A 19,473-nucleotide genomic window follows, 5' to 3' on the forward strand; every position below is an offset into this window, starting at 1 on the left:
ATGGTGGGAACTTTGCGTCAGCGGTTGAGGTTACTCGCGGTCAACCGCTGACCGCACAGTTCCCACTATTGAATATAATGGAGCGCCTATGTGCTATGCGCCGCCTGACAGCTCAGACGCGCACAGCCAATCAGGTGAGTGCCACGACGTGGCGCTCCCTGATTGGCTGAAGGGACCCTCTTTGACAGCAGTCACGGGGGGTCCCGCCAGACGGGGAAAGGGGTCCCATGTGTAAACATGGGACCCCTTTCAGTGCGTGGATCGTGTTTTGCATTTTATTATTTTGCCAAGTACGTGGATTACAAACTCTGAAAAGGACAGATACAGGATTGTTGTTAGTATAATTTTATTTACAGGTACCCCGTGGATTCTACTGGTGAAGAGGACCGACTGCTTTGTGTCAACATAGGTAAGTATGTGTGTGTCGGTGTGCATGTATGTAATAAAGTTATACTAGTTATACTATTCTGCTACAAAAAACAATATTCTTTTTTTTTTACACTTGGCTATCAGCCTCCCATCCGCCGCCCTTGGATGGGGGGGAAAGCCTCGGGCTTCACCCCTGGCCCTTGGGTGGCTGGAGGGGGGGGACCACTTGATTTAAGGGGTCCCCACTCCTCCAGGGTACCCCGGCCAGGGGTGACTAGTTGGGGATTTAATGTCACAGCCGCATGGACCGGTATAAAAGTGTCCCCCGGCTGTGGCATTATCTCTCTAGCTAGTGGAGCCCGGTGCTGGTGTGAAAAATATGGGGGACCCATACGTCTTTTGTCCCCTGTATTTTTTGCACCAGGACCGGACGCAGAGCCCGGTGCTGGTTGTTAAAATATGGGGTATCCCCTGTCATTTTCCCCACCGTATTTTTACAACCAGGACCGGCTCAATGAGCCTGAGGCTGGTTATGCTTAGGAGGGGGGACCCCACGCATGTTTTTCCAGGGTTTTTTAAACACTTTTGTGCCGTCCATGAAGTCGAATCCAGGACGCACACTATCGTCAATTGGTCCGTTTTTCGACAGCGGGACTGTCGAATCCGTTTTTTATTGAATATGTCGAATTCGGGTCCCCACGGGAGGGTGTGTGACTGTCGAATTGTGTCGAATTAAAAAACGGTCGAATTCCAGCCGGAATTCGACCGCAATTGCATATACCCCTTAGACAGACATAGGATTAGGAATTTTGAAACCCAAAAATGGTATTCAGCAGCTATTTGCAGATGGCATTCTGTACCTATTTTCATGTGGAAACCTTTTCACTATTATAGGACAGGAAGGTGGAAAGGAGTGGAACAAAAAGTTATCTACTACCTAACCTATCATAAATATTAAAGAATCCCCTTCAGTGGACAGAATGGTATGGATGTCTCATTAATATCTACTGGTTTAGAAAAGAGGCATTTGTTAATGAGACTTGACTTGGGGCAGGGGTGCAACTAGGTAACAGGGATATCCATAATTCTCTAATATTCAGCATCATAGAGCCATTTCACGCAGCATAATTTATTACTTAGTATTGGCAGAATTCAGAGAGTAAATCTGTGTAAATGTGCCGGGCAGTTAGTTTCTATGCTGCTTTCTATGTTTTATGCTTTCTAGGATAGCAAAGTAAACATGCAGAGCATATATACAATGAGGGGAAGATTTGGGGTTATGTAATTCCTTACAGACAACTCTAGATTTGACTTCCATCATAACTCTCATCATTCCCAGTTCTTGGACATTTAGCTTAATTTAGGAAACAGCATCTCCTGGGCAACGAGGGGTGGCGAAGCGTTCCTGATCCAGTCTTAAAACCAGTTACGCATAGAGAATAAAAGTAATATTTTACTATTTAAATACAACCCTCAAAAGGAGGAGTAAATAGGTCTTCAAAAAGGTCAGTGGAAATTTAGTTACCACCATATATAACAATAATATTGTCCCCCGTTCTCTTAGGAGGTCTGAATCCTGCTTTGTGTGGAAAAGTTAAGAGTGGAAGAACCAAAAAGTGAAGTAACCTACCTTAGAGCCTCTCTCATTAAAAATGATTTCTACATCGAGAATTTTGCCAAATTGCTGTGGAAACACAAAAATGGAGTAACGTAACTATGATGCACAAGTACTAGCTTTAATCACCTACTAAACTATAAGAGGATTTTTGGTCACTTACCATTGAATCCTTTTCTCTTAAGCAGTGTGCGTGTCAGCAGACCAAGGAATTGCGGCTGGGCTAATAAGAGCAGGAACTTAAACTAAAAAAACTTTAAGACTAAGCCCCTCCCCTTTGCAACTCCCTACTTTAAAAAGTGTCTGGAAGGAGATGCATGAACTAAGTGAAACGGTTAGAAGAATAATACAGGACATTAGGAAATAAAACCAAAAACCTTGCATGATTGAACGAGAGGGAGCGCAGTCTGACCCAGCCTGCTTAAGAGAAAAAGGATTCAATGGTAAGAAAATCCACTTTTCTCTGGCAGCAAGGCTGGGGGACAGTGTACCATGGGACATTCATCAGCTGCCCCTAGGGAAGGGAACGTTGATGCTGCCTGGCCAGAAACCAGTGCATTAAAAGCGGGTGCTGTCAGAGGCAAAAACCTAAAACCGGTAAAAACACATGGACGGAGGACCAGGTAGCTGTACAGTAGACTTGATCAGCTAAAACCCTGTGTCGCGCAACCCAAAAGGCTGACACAGTCCTAGTGGAATGCGCAGACACCTGATCTGGTCTCATTTGCCATGTACTGGAATAGGCACAAGTAATGACCAAGCGAATTAAACTCGCAACGCACTGCTTTGTAGCTGGCCAACCAGATTTTTGTGCATTGTAAACGAACACGCAGAAAATCTGTACAGGTGATATAAGAATTCTTGTTTATGGTAGGCCACAGAGCTCGGACTACGTTTAACATATTCAGATCATCCCAGTCCTGGGAACTCACTGAAAAAAAAACAATAAGATTTTACTCACCGGTAAATCTATTTCTCGTAGTCCGTAGTGGATGCTGGGAACTCCGTAAGGACCATGGGGAATAGCGGCTCCGCAGGAGACTGGGCACAACTAAAGAAAGCTTTAGGACTACCTGGTGTGCACTGGCTCCTCCCACTATGACCCTCCTCCAGACCTCAGTTAGGATACTGTGCCCGGAAGAGCTGACACAATAAGGAAAGGATTTTGAATCCCGGGTAAGACTCATACCAGCCACACCAATCACACCGTATAACTCGTGATACTATACCCAGTTAACAGTATGAAATATAACGGAGCCTCTCAACAGATGGCTCAACAATAACCCTTTAGTTAAACAATAACTATATACAAGTATTGCAGACAATCCGCACTTGGGACGGGCGCCCAGCATCCACTACGGACTACGAGAAATAGATTTATCGGTGAGTAAAATCTTATTTTCTCTGACGTCCTAGTGGATGCTGGGAACTCCGTAAGGACCATGGGGATTATACCAAAGCTCCCAAACGGGCGGGAGAGTGCGGATGACTCTGCAGCACCGAATGAGCGAACTCTAGGTCCTCCTCAGCCAGGGTATCAAACTTGTAGAATTTAGCAAATGTGTTTGACCCCGACCAAGTAGCTGCTCGGCAAAGTTGTAAAGCCGAGGACCCCTCGGGCAGCCGCCCAAGAAGAGCCCACTTTCCTTGTGGAATGGGCTTTTACAGATTTAGGATGCGGCAGTCCAGCCGCAGAATGTGCAAGTTGAATCGTGCTACAGATCCAGCGAGCAATAGTCTGCTTTGAAGCAGGCGCACCCAACTTGTTGGGCGCATGCAGGATAAATAGCGAGTCAGTCTTTCTGACTCCAGCTGTCCTGGAAACATAGATTATTAGGGCCCGGACTACGTCCAGCAACTTGGAATCCTCCAAGTCACGAGTAGCCGCAGGCACCACAATAGGCTGTTTCAAATGAAACGCTGAAACCACCTTTGGGAGAAATTGGGGACGAGTCCTCAATTCCGCCCTATCCATATGGAAAATCAGATAAGGGCTTTTACAAGACAAAGCCGCCAATTCTAACACACGCCTGGCCCAAGCCAAGGCCAACAGCATGACCACTTTCCACGTGAGATATTTTAGTTCCACGGTTTTAAGTGGTTCAAACCAATGCATCTTTAGGAAATCCAACACCACGTTGAGATCCCAAGGTGCCACTGGGGGCACAAAAGGGGGCTGAATATGCAGCACTCCCTTAACAAATGTTTCAGGTAGTGAAGCCAGTTCTTTTTGGAAGAAAATCGATAGAGCCGAAATCTGGACCTTAATGGAACCCAATTTTAGGCCCATAGTCACCCCTGACTGTAGGAAGTGCAGAAATCGACATAGCTGAAATTCCTCCGTTGGGGCCTTCCTGGCCTCACACCACGCAACATATTTCCGCCATATGCGGTGATAATGGTTTGCGGTCACTTCTTTCCTAGCTTTAGTAAGCGTAGGGATAACTTCCTCCGGAATGCCCTTTTCCTTCAGGATCCGGCGTTCAACCGCCATGCCGTCAAACGCAGCTGCTGTAAGTCTTGGAACAGACAGGGCCCCTGCTGCAGCAGGTCCTGTCTGAGCGGCAGAGGCCATGGGTACTCTGAGATCATTTCTTGAAGTTCTGGGTACCAAGCTCTTCTTGGCCAATCCGGAACAATGAGTATAGTTCTTACTCCTCTCCTTCTTATTATTCTCAGTACCTTGGGTATGAGAGGCAGAGGAGGGAACACATACACCGACCGGTACACCGACGGTGTTACCAGAGCGTCCACAGCTATCGCCTGAGGGTCCCTTGACCTGGCGCAATATCTTTTTAGCTTTTTGTTGAGGCGGGACGCCATCATGTCCACCTGTGGCCTTTCCCACCGGTGTACAATCATTTGGAAGACTTCTGGATGAAGTCCCCACTATCCCGGGTGGAGGTCGTGTCTGCTGAGAAAGTCTGCTTCCCAGTTGTCCACTCCGGGAATGAACACTGCTGACAGTGCTAACACATGATTTTCCGCCCATCGGAGAATCCTTGTGGCTTCTGCCATTGCCATCCTGCTTCTTGTGCCGCCCTGTCGGTTTACATGGGCGACCGCCGTGATGTTGTCTGACTGGATCAGCACCGGCTGGTGTTGAAGCAGGGGTCTTGCCTGACTTAGGGCATTGTAAATGGCCCTTAGTTCCAGAATATTTATGTGTAGGGAAGTCTCCTGACTTGTCCATAGTCCCTGGAAGTTTCTTCCCTGTGTGACTGCCCCCCAACCTCGAAGGCTGGCATCCGTGGTCACCAGGACCCAGTCCTGTATGCCGAATCTGCGGCCCTCTAGAAGATGAGCACTCTGCAGCCACCACAACAGCGACACCCTGGTCCTTGGAGACAGGGTTATCAGCCGATGCATCTGAAGATGCGATCCGGACCACTTGTCCAACAGGTCCCACTGAAAAGTCCTTGCATGGAACCTTCCGAATGGAATTGCACCGACACCTGTTTTGGTTTTAGGAGGTCTCTGACTAGAGATGACAACTCCTTGGCCTTCTCCTCCGGGAGAAACACTTTTTTCTGTTCTGTGTCCAGAACCATCCCCAGGAACAGTAGACGCGTTGTAGGAACCAGCTGCGACTTTGGAATATTCAGGATCCAGCCGTGCTGTTGTAGCACTTCCCGAGCTAGTGCTACACCGATCAACTGTTCCATGGACCTCGCCTTTATAAGGAGATCGTCCAAGTACGGGATAATTAAAACTCCCTTTCTCCGAAGGAGTATCATCATTTCGGCCATTACCTTGGTAAATACCCTCGGTGCCGTGGACAGACCAAACGGCAACGTCTGGAATTGGTAATGACAGTCCTGTACCACAAATCTGAGGTACTCCTGGTGAGGAGGGTAAATGGGGACATGCAGGTAAGCATCCTTGATGTCCAGTGATACCATGGAATCCCCCTCATCCAGGCTTGCAATCACCGCCCTGAGCGATTCCATCTTGAACTTGAACCTTCTTATATAAGTGTTCAAGGATTTTAAATTTAAAATGGGTCTCACCGAACCGTCCAGTTTCGGTACCACAAACATTGTGGAATAGTAACCCCGTCCTTGTTGAAGGAGGGGTACCTTGATTATCACCTGCTGAGAATGCAGCTTGTGAATCGCCTCCAGCACTGCCTCCCTGTCCGGGGGAGCTGTCGGCAAGGCAGATTTGAGGAAACGGCGAGGGGGAGACGTCTCGAATTCCAGCTTGTACCCCTGAGATACTACTCGTAGAATCCAGGGATCCAACCGTGAGCGAGCCCACTGGTCGCTGAAGTTCTTGAGACGGGCCCCCACCATACCTGTCTCCGCCTGTGGAGCCCCAGCGTCATGCGGTGGACTTAGAGGAAGCGGGGGAGGACTTTTGTTCCTGGGAACTGGCTGTATATTGCAGCTTTTTCCCTCTACCTCTGCCTCTGGGCAGAAAGGACGCGCCTCTAACCCGCTTGCCTTTCTGGGGCCAAAAGGACTGTACCTGATAATACGTTGCTTTCTTTGGCTGTGAGGGAACATGGGGTAAAAATGCTGACTTCCCAGCTGTCGCTGTGGAAACGAGGTCCGAGAGACCATCCCCAAACAACTCCACACCCTTGTAAGGCAATACTTCCATGTGCCTTTTAGAATCTGCATCTCCTGTCCACTGCCGAGTCCACAATCCTCTCCTGGCAGAAATGGACATTGCGTTTATTTTAGATGCCAGCCGGCAAATATCCCTAGGTGCATCTCTCATGTACAAGACCGCGTCTTTAATATGCTCTACTGTTAGCAATATAGTGTCCCTGTCTAGGGTATCAATGTTTTCCGACAGGGAATCTGACCACGCAGCTGCAGCACTGCACATCCATGCTGAAGCAATAGCCGGTCTCAGTATAATACCTGAGTGTGTATATACAGACTTCAGGATAGCCTCCTGCTTTCTATCTGCAGGCTCCTTTAGGGCGGCCGTGTCCGGAGACGGTAGTGCCACCTTTTTTGACAGACGTGTGAGCGCTTTACCCACCCTAGGGGATGTCTCCCAACGTGACCTGTCCTCTGGCGGGAAAGGGTACGCCATTAGTAACTTTTTAGAAATTACCAGTTTCTTATCGGGGGGAAGCCCACGCTTCTTCACACACTTCATTTAATTCATCAGATGGGGGAAAAACCACTGGTAGTTTTTTTCTCCCCAAACATAATACCCTTTTTTGTGGTACCTGGGGTAATATCAGAAATATGCAACACATTTTTCATTGCCGTAATCATGTAACGGGTGGCTCTATTGGAATGTACACTAGTCTCATCATCGTCGACACTGGAGTCAGTATCCGTGTCGACATCTGTGTCTGCCATATGAGGTAGCGGGCGTTTTAGAGCCCCTGATGGCTTTAGAGACGTCTGGGCAGGCACAGGCTGAGAAGCCGGCTGTCCCACATCTGCTATGTCGTCAAACCTTTTATGTAAGGAGTCGACACTGTCGCGTAATTCCTTCCACATAACCATCCACTCAGGTGTCGACCCCGCAGGGGGTGACATCACATTTATCGGCACCTGCTCCGCCTCCACATAAGCCTCCTCATCAAATATGTCGACACAGCCGTACCGACACACCGCACACACACAGGGAATGCTCTGACTGAGGACAGGACCCCACAAAGTCCCTTGGGGAGACAGAGAGAGAGTATGCCAGCACACACCAGAGCGCTATATATAATGTAGGGATTCACACTATACATACAGTGATTTTTCCCTTATAGCTGCTATTAATATACAGATACTGTGCCTAAATTTAGTGCCCCCCCCCCTCTCTTTTTTACCCTATGAAGTCTGGAAACTGCAGAGGAGAGCCTTGGGAGCGTCCTTCCAGCGGAGCTGTGAGAGGAAATGGCGCCAGTGTGCTGAGGGAGATAGCCCCGCCCCTTTCTCTGCGGGCTTCTCCCGCTTTTTTATGGAATATATGGCAGGGGATTTTACACATATATAGTCTTAATGACTATATTATGTGTTCTTTTGCCAGTAAGGTACTCTTATTGCAGCCCCAGGGCGCCCCCCCCCCCAGCGCCCTGCACCCATCAGTGACCGGAGTGTATGGTGTGCATGGGGAGCAATGGCGCACAGCTGCAGTGCTGTGCGCTACCTTAATGAAGACCGAAGTCTTCTGCCGCCGATTTTCAGGAACATCTTCTTGCTTCTGGCTTTGCAAGGGGGACGGCGGCGCGGCTCCGGGACCGGACGACCGAGGCTGGGCCTGTGTTCGATCCCTCTGGAGCTAATGGTGTCCAGTAGCCTAAGAAGCCCAAGCTAGCTGCAAGCAGGTAGGTCCGCTTCTCTCCCCTAAGTCCCTCGTAGCAGTGAGTCTGTTGCCAGCAGATCTCACTGAAAATAAAAAACCTAAATATAACTTTCTTTTCTAAGAGCTCAGGAGAGCCCCTAGTGTGCATCCAGCTCAGCCGGGCACAAAATTCTAACTGAGGTCTGGAGGAGGGTCATAGAGGGAGAAGCCGGTGCACACCAGGTAGTCCTAAAGCTTTCTTTAGTTGTGCCCAGTCTCCTGCGGAGCCGCTATTCCCCATGGTCCTTACGGAGTTCCCAGCATCCACTAGGACGTCAGAGAAAAAAGAGATTTATAGTAAGATTTTACAGTTGTTAAATCTTTCTGCGAGGTACACTTGGGTTCCACAGGGATAACATTGGGGTGAAGAGTAGGCTCTTGATCCGAGGCACCAACAGGCTAAAACCTTAGACTGTTCCCAAGAGGCTCAGCGCTGCCTCCTCTATAACCCAGCCTCCGAGCAAAGGTGCTCAGACGACAACCTTTAGGAGAAGGTATCAGCGGCTAATGCCATACAAACCCAAAGAAGCTAAGTGCATCAGAGTGGGCGCCCTGTGGAACCCAGTGTACCTCGCATAAAGATTTAACAACGGTAAGTTCTTACCATAAATCTCCTTTTCTGCAGCGGGGTACACTGCGTTCCACAGGGATAACATGGGGGATGTACTAAAGCAGTTCCTCATGGAAGGGGACACACTGTAGCAGGCACAAGAACCCGGCATCCAAAGAAAGCATCCTGGGAGGCGGAAGTATCGAAGGCACAGAACCTTATGAACGTGTACACGGATGACTACGTAGCTGCCTTGCACAATTGTTCAAGAGTCGCACCACGTCGGGCCGCCCAAGAAGGTCCAACAGACCGAGTAGAATGGGCTTTGACGGTAGCAGGAGCTGTAAGACCAGCCTGCACATAAGCGTGTGCAATCACCATTCTAACACATCTGGCCAGGGTCTGCTTATTCGCAGGCCAACCACATTTGTGAAAATCAAAAAGTACAAAGAGAATCAGACTTCCTAACGGAGGCGGTCCTCTTCACAGATACGGAGAGCCCATACCACATCCAAAGATCGTTCTTTGGAGGACAAATCACAAGAGATAAAGGCCGGGACCACAATCTCTTGATTAAGGTGGAAAGACGACACTAGCTTAGGTAGATAACCAAGGTGTGTCTGAAGAACCACCCAGTCATGGTGAAAAATCAGAAAAGGTGACAGACAGGATAAGGCACCAAAATCTGAAACCCGTCTAGCAGAGGCAAAAGCCAGCAGAAACAAAACCTTAAGAGTAAGCCACTTAAGGTCCACAGACTCAAGAGGTTCAAACGGAGACTCTTGCAAGGACTCCAGAACCAACGACAAACCCCAAGGAGCTACAGGTAGGACATAGGGTGTGTTACGGATTCAACCTCCCTGAGTGAATGTATGCTCATCAGGCAGAGTCGTAATTTCTCTCTGAAACCATACCGACAAGGCAGAAATATGAACCTTGATGGAGGCCAGACCAAGGTCTAAGTCCAGGCCCCGTTGCAGGAAGGCCAAAAGTTTGGCCGTACTAAACTTGTAAGCATCACGATTGTTAGATGTGCACCAGGCAAAGTAAGAATTGCAGACCCTATGATAAATCCAAGCCGAAGCCGGCTTACGGGCCTTCGACGTGGTTTGAATGACCGCCTCAGAAAATCCTTTGGCCCTCAGAACTGAAGCTTCAAGAGCCACGCCATCAAAGCCAGCCTCGCCAAATCCTGGTATACACAAGGGCCCTGAACGAGGAGGTCTGGGCGTTGCGGAAGTAGAAGAGGACGCTCTATCGAGAGACCCTGTAGGTCTGAGAACCAATGCCGTCTGGGACACGCTGGAGCTACCAGAAGTAGTATTAATCCTTCTTGCTTGAACTTCCTTATTACCCTGGGCAGAAGTGACACCGGAGAGAACACGTACGGCAGCCGAAAGTTCTATGGAATTGCCAGTGCGTCCACAAATGCTGCTTGAGGATCCCTTGTCCTTGTTCCGAAGACCGGAACCTTGTGATTGTGTCGTGATGCCATCAGGTCTACATCTGGCAGGCCCCACTTGTCCACTAGGAGTTGAAATACTTCTGAATGGAGGCTCCATTCTCCGGCGTGTACGTCCTGACAACTGAGGAAGTCCGCCTCCCAGTTGAGAACCCCAGGAATGAACACTGCCGATATGGCCGGCAGATGGCGTTCCGCCCACTGAATAATCCTGGACACTTCCATCATTGCCATGCGGCTTTGAGTGACGCCTTGATGATTTATGTACACCACTGTGGTGGCGTTGTCCGACTGTACTTGAACAGGCCTGTTCTGTATCAGATGCTGGGCGAGGTTTAGAGCATTGAACACCACCCGCAACTCCAGAATGTTTATCTGGAGGAGAGATTCCTCCCTGGTCCACAGACCCTGAAAAGAGTGTTGCTCCAACACCGCTCCCCAACCCCGCAGACTGGCATCAGTCGTCAGAAGGACCCAGTTGGAGATCCAGAAGGGACAACCCCTGCTCAGTCGATGGTCCTGTAGCCACCAGCTCAGTGACCGACGAACATAGGGAGACAAGGAGATCATGCAAGACCTTATCCGGTGAGGTAGGCCGTACCACTTGGCAAGCATCAGCTTCTGCAGAGGGCGGGAATGAAATTGAGCGTACTCTACCATGTCGAAAGCAGACACCATGAGGCCTAGTACTTGCATCGCCGAGTGCATCGATACTCGCGAGCGAGAGAGGAAGCATCGAATTCTGTCCTGAAGGTTCAGGACCTTCTCCTGAGACAAGAACAACCGCTGGTTGTGAGTGTCCTACAATGCCCCCAGGTGCACCATGCTCTGAGCAGGAACCAAGGAAGATTTCTTCCAATTGATGAGCCACCCGTGGGCTTGCAGAAACTGGACCGTCAGATCCAGATGAGAGATTTTCTGGGGAATTCGCCAGGATCAGCAAGTCGTCCAGATACAGTAGGATCCTGACACCCTGACGGCGGAGTAGGGCCGTCATTACCGCCATGACCTTTGTGAAAACTCGTGGAGCCGTGGTCAATCCAAAAGGTAAGGCCCGAAATTGATAATGGAGGTTGCCAATAGCAAACCGCAGGTATTGCAGATGCAACATGGCAATAGGAATATGGAGCTAAGCATCCTGTATGTCCATGGAGACCAAATAGTCCCCGGGCTCCATAGGCAGAACAATAGAGTGAAGAGTTTCCACACGAAACTTGGAGATCCTCACAAATTTGTTCAAGGACTTGAGGTTGATTATGGGCCGGGAGAACTAGGAACAGCGGTGAATAGTACCCCTTGCCTCTCTGAGCCAGAGGCACCGGCACTACCACTCCTGTGTCCAGGAGGGACTGTACCACCAAATGAAGAGTATTGCCTTCACCTGATCCGAAGGGATGTTTGTCAGGCAAAATTGATGAGGGGGACAATTCTTGAAGGATATGGCATATCCGTGAGTGACGACTTCCCTTACCCAGGCGTCGGAAGTGGTCTTCAACCATACCTGGGTAAACCTTAGAAGTCGGACTCCCAACCTGGGATCCCCCAGGGGGAGGCTCACCCAGTCATGCAGTAGGCTTGTTGGATTTGGAAGCAGGCTGACAAGCAGCCCAGGCACATTTAGGTTTGGGCTTAGTGGATGTGGAAGTGCAAGCCTGTTTCAGGTACGCCTGACCCTTTGCTTTACCTGGAGGTCAAAAGGAATGAAAGGAAGTACTCTTTACCCTCGGGACCAAAGGAGCAATACTAGGTAGACAGGCCGTCTTAGCTTAAGCTATGTCAGCAACAAAAAGGATGTTCCCCTTAAAAGGGAGCACCTCCAGGGTTCTCTTAGAGTCCAGATCCACAGACCAGGACCGTAACCAGAGAATCCGGCAAGCCAGAATGGACGTAGTAGAGGCTCTGGCCGCCAGAACACAGGCATCAGAAGCAGCATCCTTAATGTAATGAGAAGCTGTGACAATATACGAAAGACATTGTCTATCATCAGAAAAATTGGACGGCAGCTCTGCTTTCACCTCCTGAGCCCACGCTTCAATAGCTTCTGCAGCCCAAGTAGCCGCAATAGTGGGCTGATGCACAGCTCCGCAAAAGGTATAAATAGCCTTTAAGCAACCCTCCACACGCTTATCCGTCTGATCCTTCAGAGACGGTAGTTACAGGCAGAGCAGAGGACACCACCAGCCGAGCTACTTGCGAATCCACCGTCGGTGGAGTTTCCCAATTTTTACTTAACTCCGCAGCAACGGGACAGCGAGCCAGCATCTTCTTGTGAGGTGTGCATTTCTTTCTTGGGTTTTCCCAGAATTTCTGACGTATGTCAAGTGGTCAGAATGAGGTAAAACTTGTTTAGTAACCTTCTGACGTTTAAATCTATCCAGTTTCTTAGAAGTAAGAACAGGCTCTGAGTCATCATCAATTTGAAGAATCAGCCTGATAGCCTCTAATAGGTCAGGAACATCCACCTGTGAAACAGATTCCCTATCAGAAGCATCTGGATCAGTGTCTGAAAGGTCAGTATACACGCCATCCTCATCAGACTAAGTGTCCGAAACATGGGTGGATTGTGAGGAAGTAATGGCCCACTTAGAGGTTCCCTTGGTCTTAGGCGGGCAAGGGTTAGGATTCTGTTTGTTCAATGAGTGATTCAATTGCTGTAACTGAGTAGACAGGAGATCTGCCCTGGCGGATTAACCGCAGGGACAATATCTGGCTGTACCGGCACTTGAGGTCCCATAGGGGGCGTAAGTCTAGTTACCAGCGTATTTAGTAGAGAAAGTAGCCCAAGGCGGGTTATGTACCCACGTTGCTACAGACCTACTGGGGGGGTAGGAAACCCGCAGAACCTGAACTGCTATGTTTTCCGCTAATGTGTCTGTGACACCACCACCACGTATTGCGGGATCAGCCACAGAACCGTCGCCCCTTGAAGCCGACATAATATAAGAGCGTGAACCACAGGCAACACAGTACAATATCAGCAGTATAATACCTGACCAAGAACCCACTGTACAGTGTGATAGCACAGACAGAGGATTCAAGAGGTATACAGTGACTGAAAATCACAGAGAAATACACAATAAAGTATATCCTGTGAAATACCTAGATCAAATAATAATCCTGATGCACTTAGCCCCCTTCAGGGTACAGAATGTAGGAATATAGCAATCTGAGTGAGATACACGAAGTAGAAATCACACAGCAGCTATATGCACACACAGTCACATGTACAATGCAGAAACTATGACAAACAATAAAACTGCACTGGACTAGCAATACTAAGTAGAGCTATAGAGACTTATGGATACATCAATGCACAGTAAAGACTGGATGTATATCACGGGGTACTTGTACTACATAACCCTGAAGTAATGCACTGTTTCTTAAACACTGTCAAAAGACATGTAGAATACTTAAGTGTCCTGTAAAATGCACAGCGCTGATAATGCAAGCAGCTTTACAGAGAAGACTTTGCCCATGCTGTCCCAGAATCAGCTCAGCATGTGTAATGGTGCCCAAATGCTGACAGGGAGTGAGGGATAGAGAGAGAGAGAGAGAGAGAGAGAGATGCAGCTCCAGGGCAGGAACATTTACTCTAAATGGCACCCTGGGGCCGGGGGAAGGGCTGCAGGTCAGAGCCTTATCCACTTGCTGGACTTCACCACCGGGTACTGTGGGCCATAATAAAACGGTTTATGCAGAAAACCGACCTGTGCCCTTGCCCTGGTGGTCTAGTGGGGTCCCTGTACCAACACAGTGTCCACGCCGGATCGCGATTTACAGTGGGTTCCGCCTGGGGGACCCTCTTACCTCCAACCTAGATGCAGCCACGCGATCCCGGAAAGCTGCGGTGGGTGTGTGTGCTTGACCTGAAGAACCAGAGCCCTCCGCTGTAAGTACCCGCAACCAGGGCGCGGGAGTATAAAGCGCCGCCGGGGGAGGTGATGGAGCTGCAGCAGGAGATGTCAGAATGACATCTAGCACTAAGAGTGCCTCTGCTGTACCCCTGAAGTCTTCTATCTCCTTTTAAAAAGCTAATTTCAGGGCTGCTGGAGCAGCCCTGCCTGTTAGTGTCCTGCACTGCAGGCACCAACTTACAAACTTAGCTCCTGTGCACGGAGGCGTGGTTATAGATGAGGCGGCGCTGAGCATCTTAGGAACAGTCAAAGTTTTTAGAGTGTTTGTGCCTCGGACCAAGATCTTAATCTACATTCCGATGTAATCCCTGTGGAACCCCGTGTACCCCGCTGCAGAAATATTCTGATTGAAGTGGAATGTCAAAACCACCACCAGCTGGAACCTAGGAACCTTACTGAGACTTGCTGTATTGTCATTGAAAATGAGAAGAGGTGGCCTACAGGACAAAGCCCCCAACAGGGTAAACACACCAAGCTAAGGAAATAGTAACTGGTCTTCTTTATGGCTAAGTAACAACCGAAAGAAGATCCTACAGTGGAACCAGTGGACAAAATGATGGATGAACAAGCAACACCCTCTGTAACAAAGTTTGAACCTGTGAAAGAACAGCCCTAAGTTGTTTAAAATAGGCCCCAGATCCCAACCAACTGTTGGAAAACCTCTAGATGGAGAGAACATTTCCCTAGGAGAACGTGGTTCTGCTGAGAAAATCTGCTTTACAAATTTCCACTTACAACATTAACACTGGTGAGAGCTCCGGAACAAAAAAACAAAAAAAAACTCAGCTTCAGGATTTTGCCCTTTTTCTTCCATTGTCTGTGCTTCCCTGGCGATTTACATATGAAACTGCTGTGGCGACTGTTCGACTGAATACGAACTGGCCAGACAACCAGAATGGACTGGGCTCTTCAGACAGCCAAAAAGATGGCTCAGATATAAGCATGTTGATTGTTAAAGCTGTCTCAGATGGTGACCAGAGGTCACACCATCAAAACCTATGAGACTTGCGTCCGTGGACGACACAATGACCCAAGTCGGACTGACCAAGGCTCTACTTTGTAGAAACCCGTTTGGGCGCTCTATTACTTTAGTCAGGTTTAGGTGCTTTGCGTGCCTACACCAGACTGTAATTGGTGCGATCAGTCCGATAACAGGGGGCATTTAAATACTGCACCTCTATCTCCCGTCACTTTAGATGGGAGATCAGGGGTACGATAAGATTTTAATTCCCCACCTAAGAATGAATGATCGGGATATCATCCCTGCTCAGCATAGTTGGCATTACCGACTGGCTGTGCTTAACTTTCTATCAACTGGAGAAACGTCTGGTGACTTGTGACCAGACTGGGTGGAAAGGGACACTGCAAGGCACTAGGTTTGTTTGACACCTTAGCTCCGTAACGCAGGTGGCACCAGAAAAAAAAACTGACTCAGGAACCAAACTTCTGGCAGGGAAGACACAGCCTAATTAGACTGACCTATAGTGGAAGGAAAGAAAGAGCAACATGGAAATGTGGACCTGGTCATTTAGGGGCAGACAACGTAAGGAAAGTAAAGTACTTTCCCAGCTGATAAGTCTGCCACAGTAATATCCAATTTAGGCCCGAACATAACACCCCCACCAAAAGGAAGAGATTCCAAGGAACGTTTTGATTTTAAATCCCCAATCCAATGCAGAGCCAAAAGGGCCCTCCAAGCTGAGATGGCCGTAGAAAAGTCTACAGAAGCAACGTGAGCACAGTTTTGCACCAAGTCCAGTAGTCAGAATCCCTGAACGAATTACTGTGAAGCCCCGTGAAGAGAGTTTGCCAGTCTATGTCTACACAGTGTAAGCTATATATGCAGAGGCTAGTAAAGGATGGATAGTAAGCGTGAAGACCACAAATATGGACTTACAATTTGTAAACTAGCAGAATGTAAAGGACGACTGAGGAAAGGGGAATAGCATACAGGAAGGAAGAGGCGTATGCTCCAATTGTAAAGCGCAACGGAATATGATGCGCTATAAAAGAAACGTAATAAATGTGACACTCGCAGCATAGGATCTTTATTCTAAATAAGTAGACTCTGTTTAAATGCTAATGCCTTGCACCCTTTCGTACAAAGCCAAGACGGACAGAGACCGATTAAAAAATGAACCACCAGGAGCAGGTGTTCCTGTGCCACGCACAGAGGAACAGGGTGCAGAAGCAGCTCTAACTGGATCGTCTCGCTGAATCGCTATTAGTTTCCTAAGTTAGAGATAGACTGACTGAGAGCATGACCACGCTGTCTCCGCCAGATGGAAGTGGCGCTATAGACGTCTGCAGGACAGTCTGCGCATATTGCCCTGAAGTCCACCTGAACTTGCATTGAGCACACTCGGTATGTTGAATAGTATTTCAGTACCCGGACACTCAATATGGTGTACAATATAACTGTATTCTGACAGACTCAGTATAGTGTACAGTGATTATGTGATTATGTGATTTGCCATAAAAAAAAAAATATAAAGAGAAGAGGAGTATTGTGAATATCATTTTGAATAATGTTCAATATGAGGGAAAATAAGATTTTACTCACCTGTAAATCTATTTCTCGTAGTCCGTAGTGGATGCTGGGACTCCGTAAGGACCATGGGGAATAGCGGCTCCGCAGGAGACTGGGCACAACTAAAGAAAGCTTTAGGACTACCTGGTGTGCACTGGCTCCTCCCTCTATGACCCTCCTCCAGACCTCAGTTAGGTTAGGATACTGTGCCCGGAAGAGCTGACACAATAAGGAAGGATTTTGAATCCCGGGTAAGACTCATACCAGCCACACCAATCACACCGTATAACTCGTGATACTATACCCAGTTAACAGTATGAACAATAACTGAGCCTCTCAACAGATGGCTCAACAATAACCCTTTAGTTAAACAATAACTATATACAAGTATTGCAGACAATCCGCACTTGGGATGGGCGCCCAGCATCCACTACGGACTACGAGAAATAGATTTACCGGTGAGTAAAATCTTATTTTCTCTGACGTCCTAAGTGGATGCTGGGACTCCGTAAGGACCATGGGGATTATACCAAAGCTCCCAAACGGGCGGGAGAATGCAGATGACTCTGCAGCACCGAATGGGCAAACTCTAGGTCCTCCTCAGCCAGGGTGTCAAACTTGTAGAATTTAGCAAATGTGTTTGACCCCAACCAAGTAGCTGCTCGGCAAAGTTGTAGAGCCGAGACCCCTCGGGCAGCCGCCCAAGAAGAGCCCACCTTCCTCGTGGAATGGGCTCTCACTGATTTTGGATGCGGCAGTCCAGCCGCAGAATGTGCAAGCTGAATCGTACTACAGATCCAGCGAGCAATAGTCTGCTTTGAAGCAGGAGCACCCAGCTTGTTGGGTGCATACAGGATAAACAACGAGTCAGTTTTCCTGACACTAGCTGTCCTGGAAACATAAATTCTCAGGGCCCTGACTACGTCCAACAACTTGGAAGCCTCCAAGTCTTTAGTAGCCGCAGGCACCACGATAGGTTGGTTCAAATGAAAGGCTGATACCACCTTAGGGAGAAACTGGGGACGAGTCCTCAATTCTGCCCTATCCATATGGAAAATCAGATAAGGGCTTTTACATGACAAAGCCGCCAATTCTGACACACGCCTGGCCGAAGCCAAGGCCAACAGCATGACCACTTTCCACGTGAGATATTTTAATTCCACGGTTTTAAGTGGCTCAAACCAATGTGACTTTAGGAAATCCAACACCACGTTGAGATCCCAAGGTGCCACTGGAGGCACAAAAGGGGGCTGAATATGCAGCACTCCCTTAACAAAAGTCTGAACTTCAGGTAGTGAAGCCAGTTCTCTCTGGAAGAAAATTGATAGAGCCGAAATCTGGACCTTAATGGAACCCAATTTTAGGCCCATAGTCACCCCTGACTGTAGGAAGTGCAGAAAACGGCCCAGCTGAAATTCCTCCGTTGGGGCCTTCCTGGCCTCACACCACGCAACATATTTTCGCCAAATGCGGTGATAATGGTTTGTGGTCACTTCTTTCCTAGCTTGAATCAGCGTAGGAATGACTTCCTCCGGAATGCCCTTTTCCTTCAGGATCCGGTGTTCAACCGCCATGCCGTCAAACGCAGCCGCGGTAAGTCTTGGAACAGACAGGGCCCCTGCTGCAGCAGGTCCTGTCTAAGCGGCAGAGGCCATGGGTCCTCTGAGATCATTTCTTGAAGTTCCGGGTACCAAGCTCTTCTTGGCCAATCTGGAACAATGAGTATAGTTCTTACTCCTCTTCTCCTTATTATCCTCAGTACCTTGGGTATGAGAGGAAGAGGAGGGAACACATAAACCGACCGGTACACCCACGGTGTCACTAGAGCGTCCACAGCTATCGCCTGAGGGTCTCTTGACCTGGCGCAATATCTTTCTAGCTTTTTGTTTAGGCGGGACGCCATCATGTCCACCTGTGGCCTTTCCCAACGGTTTACAATCAGTTGGAAGACTTCTGGATGAAGTCCCCACTCTCCCGGGTGGAGGTCGTGCCTGCTGAGGAAGTCTGCTTCCCAGTTGTCCACTCCCGGAATGAACACTGCTGACAGTGCTAACACGTGATTCTCCGCCCATCGGAGAATCCTCGTGGCTTCTGCCATCGCCGTCCTGCTTCTTGTGCCGCCCTGTCGGTTTACATGGGCGACTGCCGTGATGTTGTCTGACTGGATCAATACCGGCTGGTTTTGAAGCAGGGGTTTTGCCTGACTTAGGGCATTGTAAATGGCCCTCAGTTCCAGAATATTTATGTGCAGGGAAGTCTCCTGACTTGACCATAGTCCTTGGAAGTTTCTTCCCTGTGTGACTGCCCCCCAGCCTCGAAGGCTGGCATCCGTGGTCACCAGGACCCAGTCCTGTATGCCGAATCTGCGGCCCTCTTGAAGATGAGCACTTTGCAGCCACCACAGCAGAGACACCCTGGTCCTTGGAGACAGGGTTATCAGCCGATGCATCTGAAGATGCGATCCGGACCACTTGTCCAACAGGTCCCACTGAAAAGTCCTTGCATGGAACCTGCCGAATGGAATTGCTTCGTAGGAAGCTACCATTTTTCCCAGGACTCGCGTGCAGTGATGCACAGACACCTGTTTTGGTTTCAGGAGGCCTCTGACTAGAGATGACAGCTCCTTGGCTTTCTCCTCCGGGAGAAACACTTTTTTCTGTTCTGTGTCCAGAACCATCCCCAGGAACAGTAGACGTGTCGTAGGGACCAGCTGTGACTTTGGAATATTTA

The 19,473-nt window shown here is 48.8% G+C and overlaps 1 protein-coding gene across 11 annotated transcripts in view; it reads right to left on the reverse strand.

Annotated features, from left to right (window-relative positions):
- The window catches only part of RBFOX2 (RNA binding fox-1 homolog 2), a 1,097,056-nt gene that overhangs the window by 331,742 nt on the left and 745,841 nt on the right, over positions 1-19,473 (reverse strand). For all 11 annotated transcript variants that reach the window (XM_063940332.1, XM_063940334.1, XM_063940327.1 and 8 more), the window contains one exon: positions 2,000-2,053. In XM_063940332.1, coding sequence (XP_063796402.1) covers positions 2,000-2,053 — 54 coding nt within the window. The remainder of the gene's footprint in view (positions 1-1,999; positions 2,054-19,473) is intronic.

Source organism: Pseudophryne corroboree, chromosome 9, assembly GCF_028390025.1.
Source record: "Pseudophryne corroboree isolate aPseCor3 chromosome 9, aPseCor3.hap2, whole genome shotgun sequence".
Classification (NCBI taxonomy): Eukaryota; Metazoa; Chordata; class Amphibia; order Anura; family Myobatrachidae; genus Pseudophryne; species Pseudophryne corroboree.